The 9170-nt window shown below is 52.7% G+C and overlaps 1 protein-coding gene across 1 annotated transcript; it reads left to right on the forward strand.

The window, feature by feature from the left end:
* The first annotated feature begins 1124 nt into the window (after nucleotides 1-1124).
* On the forward strand, nucleotides 1125-8670 carry LOC130609907 (ETS domain-containing transcription factor ERF-like). The gene is made up of 2 exons (XM_057429338.1): nucleotides 1125-1191; nucleotides 8414-8670. The coding sequence occupies exons 1-2, from the start codon at nucleotides 1128-1130 to the stop codon at nucleotides 8668-8670; spliced, it is 321 nt and encodes a 106-aa protein (XP_057285321.1). The 5' UTR covers nucleotides 1125-1127.
* Nucleotides 8671-9170: the final 500 nt, after the last annotated feature.

Here is a 9170-nt window from a genome sequence, read left to right on the forward strand (position 1 = left end):
AAATCACCCAAATTACCCCAAAATGCACCAAAATCTCCCCAAATTGCCCCAAATCTCCCCAAAATCACCCAAATCACCCCAAATTGCACCAAAATCTCCCCAAATTGCCCCAAATCACCCCGAATTGCACCAAAATCACCCCAATTTACCTCGTCCCTCCCCAATACACAGACCCCCCCATCCCTGCCCCCCAAAATCACCCAAATTATCCCCCAAATTACCCCAAATTTATCCAAAATCACCCAAATTTACCAAAAATCACCCAAATCACCCCAATTTACCCCAAATCAGCCCGGAATCACTCAAATTACCCAAAATCACCCCAATTTACCCCAAATCACCCCGAAATCACTCAAATTACCCAAAATCACCCCAATTTACCCCAAATCACCCCGAAATCACTCAAATGACCCAAAATCACCCCAATTTACCCCAAATCACCCCGAAATCACTCAAATGACCCAAAATCACCCCAATTTACCCCAAATCACCCCGAAATCACTCAAATTACCCAAAATCACCCCAATTTACCCCAAACCACCCCGAAATCACTCAAATTACCCAAAATCACCCCAATTTACCCCAAATCACCCCGAAATCACTCAAATTACCCAAAATCACCCCAATTTACCCCAAATCACCCCGAAATCACTCAAATGACCCAAAATCACCCCAATTTACCCCAAATCACCCCGAAATCACTCAAATTACCCAAAACCACCCCAATTTACCCCAAATCACCCCGAAATCACTCAAATGACCCAAAATCACCCCAATTTACCCCAAATCACCCCCAAATCACTCAAATTACCCAAAATCACCCCAATTTACCCCAAACCACCCCGAAATCACTCAAATTACCCAAAATCACCCCAATTTACCCCAAATCACCCCGAAATCACTCAAATTACCCCAAATCACCCCAATTTACCCCAAATCACCCCGAAATCACTCAAATTACCCAAAATCACCCCAATTTACCCCAAATCACCCCGAAATCACTCAAATGACCCAAAATCACCCCAATTTACCCCAAATCACCCCCAAATCACTCAAATTACCCAAAATCACCCCAATTTACCCCAAATCCCCCCAAATCCCCCCCATTTACCCCCCAGCTCTGACCCATGGACTGCAGCTGCGCCTCCGACCTGCTCCTCACTGCCCCCCTGCCGGCGCTTTGGACCCCAGGTACCCCCTGCCTGCATCCCAGTGCATCCCAGTGCATCCCAGTGCATCCCAGTGCATCCCTGCATCCCTGCATCCCCTGTGCACCCCTGCATCCCTGCATCCCAGTGCATCCCAGTGCATCCCTGCATCATAGTGCATCCCTGCATCCCTGCATCCCAGTGCATCCCCGCATCCCAGTGCGTCCCAGTGCATCCCTGCATCCCAGTGCATCCCAGTGCATCCCAGTGCATCCCAGTGCATCCCTGCATCCCTGCATCCCCTGTGCACCCCTGCATCCCTGCATCCCAGTGCATCCCAGTGCATCCCTGCATCATAGTGCATCCCTGCATCCCTGCATCCCAGTGCATCCCCGCATCCCAGTGCGTCCCAGTGCATCCCTGCATCCCAGTGCATCCCATTGCATCCCTGCATCCCTGCATCCCAGTGCATCCCAGTGCATCCCAGTGCATCCCTGCATCCCCTGTGCACCCCTGCATCCCTGCATCCCAGTGCATCCCAGTCCATGTATCCCTTCATCCCTGTGTCCCTGCGCGTCCCTGTGCATCCCAGTCCATCCTGGTCCATGTGACCCTGTATCCCGGCATCCCAGCGCATCCCTGTATCCCTGCACATCCCTGTGCATCCTGGTCCATGTGTCCCTGTATCCCGGCATCCCAGCGCATCCCTGTATCCCTGCACATCCCTGTGCATCCTGGTCCATGTGTCCCTGCATCCCAGTGCATCCCTGTGCATCACTGTCCCTGTATCCCTGCATCCCAGTGACCCTGTGCATCCCTCCCCATGTGTCCCTGTATCCCTGTGTCCCTGTATCCCTGTATCCTTGTACCCCTGCAGCCCTATGCATCCCTGTCCATGTATCCATGTGTCCCTATATCCCTGTATCCCCATATCCCTTTGTATCCCTGTATCCATATATCCCTGTATCTCACTGCCCTGCGCATCCCTCCCCATGTGTTCTGTATCCCTGTATCCCTGTCCCCCTGCATCCCTGTATCCCAGCATCCCTGTGCATCCCAGTCCATGCATCCCTGTATCCCTGCATCCCTGTGCATCCCAGTCCATGCATCCCTGTATCCCTGCATCCCTGTGCATCCCGGTCCATGTGTTCCCATATGCCTACACCCCTGTATCCCAGTGTCCCTGTATCCCTGCATCCCTGTGTATCCCTGTGCATCCTGGTCCATGTATTCCTGTATCCCTGCATCCCTGTGCATCCTTGTCCATGTGTTCCTGTATCCCTGCATCCCAGTCCATCCTGGTCCATGTGTTCCCGTATCCCTGCATCCCTACATCCCTGCACATCCCAGTGCATACCTGCCCATGTGTCCCTGTATCCCTGCATCCCTGAATCCCAGTGTACCTCTGCATCCTTTTCCATGTATCCCTGTATCCTTGTATCCCTGCATCCCTGTGCATCCCGGTCCATGTGTTCCTGTATCCCTGCATCCCTCTCCATGTGTCCCTTTATCCCTGCATCCCCCTATCCCTGTGCATTCCTGTGCATCCCTGTCCCTGAATCCCTGGATCCCAGTGTCTCTGTGCATCCTTATCCATGTCTTCCTGTACCCCTGTATATCTGTGTCCGTATATCCCCATCTCCCACATCCCGGTATCCCTGTACCCCTGTACCCCTGCATCCCTGTATACCTGTGTCCCTGTATCCCTGTACCCCTGTGTCCCTGTATCCCTGTACCCCTGTATCCCTGTAACCCTGTACCCCTGTATCCCTGTATCCCTGTATCCCTGCATCCCTGTATCCCTGTACCACTGTACCCCTGTACCCCTGTATCCCTGTACCCCTGTATCCCTGTACCCCTGTATCCCTGCATCCCTGTATCCCTGTACCCCTGCATCCCTGTATCCCTGTACCCCTGTACCCCTGTATCCCTGTACCCCTGTATCCCTGTATCCCTGTACCACTGTACCCCTGTACCCCTGTACCCCCGTATCCCTGTATCCCTGTATCCCTGCATCCCTGTATCCCTGTACCACTGTACCCCTGTACCCCTGCATCCCTGTATCCCTGTACCCCTCTACCCCTGTATCCCTGTACCCCTGTACCCCTGTATCCCTGTACCCCTGTATCCCTGTATCCCTCCATCCCTGCATCCCTGTATCCCTGTATCACTGTACCCCTGTACCCCTGTATCCCTGCATCCCTGTACCCCTGCATCCCTGCATCCCTGTATCCCTGTATCCCTGTACCCCTGTATCCCTGTACCCCTGTATCCCTGTATCCCTGTATCCCTGCATCCCTGTATCCCTGTACCACTGTACCCCTGTACCCCTGTATCCCTGCATCCCTGTACCCCTGCATCCCTGCATCCCTGTATCCCTGTATCCCTGTACCCCTGTATCCCTGTACCCCTGTATCCCTGCATCCCTGTACCCCTGCATCCCTGCATCCCTGTACCCCTGTATCCCTGTACCCCTGTACCCCTGTATCCCTGTATCCCTGTACCCCTGCATCCCTGTATCCCTGTACTCCTGCATCCCTGTATCCCTGTACCCCTGTATCCCTGCATACCTGTATCCCTGTACCCAGCGACCCCTGTACCCCTGTATCCCTGTACCCCTGCATCCCTGTATCCCTGTACCCCTGCATCCCTGTATCCCTGTACCCCTGTATCCCTGTATCCCTGCATCCCTGTATCCCTGTACCCCTGCATCCCTGTATCCCTGTACCCCTGTATCCCTGTATCCCTGTATCCCTGCATCCCTGTATCCCTGTACCCAGGGACCCCTGTACCCCTGTATCCCTGTATCCCTGTACCCCTGCATCCCTGTATCCCTGTACACCTGTGTCCCTGTATCCCTGTACCCCTGTATCCTTGTACCCCTGTATCCCTGTATCCCTGTATCCCTGTATCCCTGTACCCCTGTACCCCTGTACCCCTGTATCCCTGCATCCCTGTACCCCTGTACCCCTGTACCCCTGTACACCTGTGTCCCTGTATCCCTGTACCCCTGTATCCCTGTATCCCTGTACACCTGTGTCCCTGTATCCCTGTACCCCTGTACCCCTGTATCCCTGTACACCTGTGTCCCTGTATCCCTGTATCCCTGCATCCCTGTATCCCTGTATCCCTGTATCCTTGTACCACTGTACCCCTGTACCCCTGTATCCCTGCATCCCTGTCTCCCACCCTGTGCCCCCTGTCCCCATCCAGGGTTCTCATTCCTGGAATGGGAACACAAAGCAGAGACATTCCTATGTCCATACACCCCTATACCCCTATACACCCCTATACAGACCTATACACCCCTATAGAACCCTATATATCCCCATACACCACTATAGAACCCTATATATCCCCATACACCCCTATAGAACCCTATATATCCCCATACACACCTATAGAACCCTATATATCCCCATACACCCTTATAGAACCCTATATATCCCCATACACCACTATAGAACCCTATATATCCCCATACACCACTATACCTCCCTATGCATCCCTATACACCCCAATAGAACCCTATATATCGCCATACACCCCTATAGAACCCTATATATCCCCATACACCACTATACGTCCCTATGCATCCCGATACACCCCAATAGAACCCTATATATCGCCATACACCACTATAGAACCCTATATATCCCCATACACCACTATAGAACCCTATATATCCCCATACAACCCTATAGAACCCTATATATCCCCATACACCACTATACCTCCCTATGCATCCCTATACACCCCAATAGAACCCTATATATCGCCATACACCCCAATAGAACCCTATATATCCCCATACACCACTATACGTCCCTATGCATCCCGATACACCCCAATAGAACCCTATATATCCCCATACACCCCTATACATCCCTATGCACCCCCTACATCCCTTTACAACCCAATACATTCGTATACATGACGACATCCATATATAGCCCTATACATCTCTATACATCCCTATACACCGCTATACATCCTTATACATGTCTACATCCCTATAGACCCCTATACATCCCTATAGACCCCTATACATCTCTCTATACCCCTATACACCTCTACGTACCCCGATACACTCCCATACATCCCTATACATCTGTATATCCCTATACATCCCCATACACCCCTATACATTCCTATACACCCGGCTATCCCTAAACATCACTCTACATCCCTATACACCCCAAAACACCACAATACACCCATATACAACCCTATACATACCTATAGAACCCTATACATCCCTACATTCCTATACACCCCTATACATCCCTATAAACCCCTATACACTCCAATACACACCTATCCACCCCAATACACCCCTATACACCCTTATACACCTCAATACACCCCTATACAGGCCTATAGACCCCTATACATCCCTATACAACCCAATACATCCCTATACATCCCAATACATCCCTATACACCTCTATACACCCCAAAACATGCCTATACATCCCTATACACCCCTGTATCGCTCTGCATCCCTATACACCCCTGTATCCCTATACATCCCTATACACCCCTATACACCCCTGTATTCCTATACATCCCTATACATCCCTATACATCCCTATACACCCCTGTATCCTTATACATCCCTATACACCCCAATACATCCCTATACACCTCCATACACCCCAATACACCCCTATACACCCCTATACACCCCTGCATCGCTCTGCATCCCTATACACCCCTACACATCCCTATGGACCCCTGTATCCCTATACATCCCAATACACCCCAATACACCCCTATACACCCCTGTATCGCTCTGCATCCCTATACACCCCGATACATCCCTATGGACCCCTATACATCCCTATACACCTCAATACATCCCTATACACCTCCATACACCCCAATACACCCCTATACATCCCTATACACCCCAGTATCGCTCTGCATCCCTATACACTCCTACACATCCCTATGGACCCCTGTATCCCTATACATCCCAATACACCTCCATACACCCCAATACACCCCAATACACCCCTATAGACCCCTATAGACCCCTATAGACCCCTCTCCATCCCCATTTAGGCTTCGCCTTCCCGGACTGGGCGTACAAGGCGGAGTCGAGCCCCGGCTCCCGGCAGATCCAGCTGTGGCACTTCCTATGTCCATACATCCCTATAGACCCCAATACATCCCTATACACCTCTATACACCCCAATACACCCCTATACATCCCTATAGACCCCTATAGACCCCTATACACCCTTATACATCCCTATACACCCCTGTGTCCCTATACATCCCTATACACCCCAGTACACCCCTATACAACCCAATACACCCCAATACACCCCAATACACCCCTATAGACCCCTATAGACCCCTCTCCATCCCCATTTAGGCTTCGCCTTCCCGGACTGGGCGTACAAGGCGGAGTCGAGCCCCGGCTCCCGGCAGATCCAGCTGTGGCACTTCCTATGTCCATACATCCCTATAGACCCCTATAGACCCTATAGACCTCTATACATCCCTATGGACCCCTATACATCCCTACATCTCGATACATCCCTATACACCCCAATACATCCCTATACACCCCTATACACCCCAATACACCCCTATAGACCCCTATAGACCCCTATAGACCCCTCTCCATCCCCATTTAGGCTTCGCCTTCCCGGACTGGGCGTACAAGGCGGATCGAGCCCCGGCTCCCGGCAGATCCAGCTGTGGCACTTCCTATGTCCATACATCCCTATAGACCCCTATAGACCCTATAGACCTCTATACATCCCTATGGACCCCTATACATCCCTACATCTCGATACATCCCTATACACCCCAATACATCCCTATACACCCCTATACACCCCAATACACCCCTATAGACCCCTATAGACCCCTATAGACCCCTCTCCATCCCCATTTAGGCTTCGCCTTCCCGGACTGGGCGTACAAGGCGGAGTCGAGCCCCGGCTCCCGGCAGATCCAGCTGTGGCACTTCCTATGTCCATACATCCCTATAGACCCCTATAGACCCTATAGACCTCTATACATCCCTATGGACCCCTATACATCCCTACATCTCGATACATCCCTATACACCTCAATACATCCCTATACACCCCTATACACCCCAATACACCCCTATAGACCCCTATAGACCCCTATAGACCCCTCTCCATCCCCATTTAGGCTTCGCCTTCCCGGACTGGGCGTACAAGGCGTTATAGCCCCGGCTCCCGGCAGATCCAGCTGTGGCACTTCCTATGTCCATACATCCCTATAGACCCCTATAGACCCTATAGAGCCCTATAGACCCCTATACATCCCTATGGACCCCTATACATCCCTATACATCCCTATACACCTCAATACACCCCGATACACCCCGATACACCTCCATACACCCCTATACAGCCCTATACACCCCTGTGTCGCTCTACATCCCTATACACTCCTATACATCCCTATACACCCCTGCATCCCTATACATCCCTATACACCCCAATACATCCCTATACACCTCTATACACCCCAATACACCCCTATACATCCCTATAGACCCCTATAGACCCCTATACACCCTTATACATCCCTATACACCCCTGTGTCCCTATACATCCCTATACACCCCAGTACACCCCTATACAACCCAATACACCCCTATACAGCCCTATACACCCCTGTATCGCTCTGCATCCCGATACATCCCTATGGACCCCTATACATCCCTACATCCCTATACACCTCCATACACCCCAATACACCCCAATACATCCCAATACACCCCTATACACCTCCATACACCCCAATACACCCCTATAGACCCCTATAGACCCCTATAGACCCCTCTCCATCCCCATTTAGGCTTCGCCTTCCCGGACTGGGCGTACAAGGCGGAGTCGAGCCCCGGCTCCCGGCAGATCCAGCTGTGGCACTTCCTATGTCCATACATCCCTATAGACCCCTATAGACCCTATAGAGCCCTATAGACCCCTATACATCCCTATGGACCCCTATACATCCCTATACATCCCTATACACCTCAATACACCCCGATACACCTCCATACACCCCTATACAGCCCTATACACCCCTGTGTCGCTCTACATCCCTATACACTCCTATACATCCCTATACACCCCTGCATCCCTATACATCCCTATACATCCCTATACATCCCTATACACCCCAATACACCCCAATAGACCCCTATCCATCCCTATAGACCCCAATACACCCCTATAGACCCCTATAGACCCCTCTCCATCCCCATTTAGGCTTCGCCTTCCCGGACTGGGCGTACAAGGCGGAGTCGAGCCCCGGCTCCCGGCAGATCCAGCTGTGGCACTTCATCCTGGAGCTGCTCCGGCAGGAGCGGTACCGGGAGCTCATCGCCTGGCAGGGGGATTACGGCGAGTTCGTTATCAAGGACCCCGATGAGGTGGCCCGGCTCTGGGGGGTGCGCAAGTGCAAGCCCCACATGAACTACGACAAGCTCAGCCGCGCGCTCAGGTCACCGGGAATGCCGGGATGAGGGCGGGATGAGAACGGGATGAGGGTGGGATGAGGGGGGGATGAGAACGGGATGAGGGCGGGATGAGGGGGGATGAGAACGGGATGAGAACGGGATGAGGCCGGGATGAGGGGGGGGGATGAGAACGGGATGAGGGGGGATGAGAACGGGATGAGAACGGGATGAGGCCGGGATGAGGGGGGATGAGAACGGGATGAGGGGGGGATGAGAACGGGATGAGGGGGGGGATGAGAGAGGGGGGGATGGGGGGATGAGACCGGGATGAAGGTGGGATGAGAACGGGATGAGGGTGGGATGAGGGGGGGGATGAGGGGGGGATGAGGCCGGGATGAAGGTGGGATGAGAACGGGATGAGGGTGGGATGAGGGGGGATGAGGGTGGGATGAGGGGGGATGAAGTTGGGATGAGGGGGGGATGAAGGTGGGATGAGGGGGGGATGAGGGGGGATGAGGATGGGATGAGAACGGGATGAGGCCGGGATGAGGCCGGGATGAGGGCGG

This window comes from Pezoporus wallicus, unplaced genomic scaffold (genome assembly GCF_028554395.1).
Source record: "Pezoporus wallicus isolate ANWC-B61680 ecotype Strahan unplaced genomic scaffold, APGP_CSIRO_Pwel_v1 contig_14382, whole genome shotgun sequence".
Classification (NCBI taxonomy): domain Eukaryota; kingdom Metazoa; phylum Chordata; class Aves; order Psittaciformes; family Psittacidae; genus Pezoporus; species Pezoporus wallicus.

What these genes read in the sequence shown, in the direction of transcription:
- LOC130609907 (XM_057429338.1), top strand. Translation starts at nt 1,128, where the DNA reads ATGGACTGCAGCTGCGCCTCCGACCTGCTCCTCACTGCCCCCCTGCCG. An exon ending in GCCGGCGCTTTGGACCCCAG is followed by an intron (nt 1,192 to 8,413) that starts GTACCCCCTGCC and finishes ATCCCCATTTAG; the next exon opens with GCTTCGCCTTCCCGGACTGG.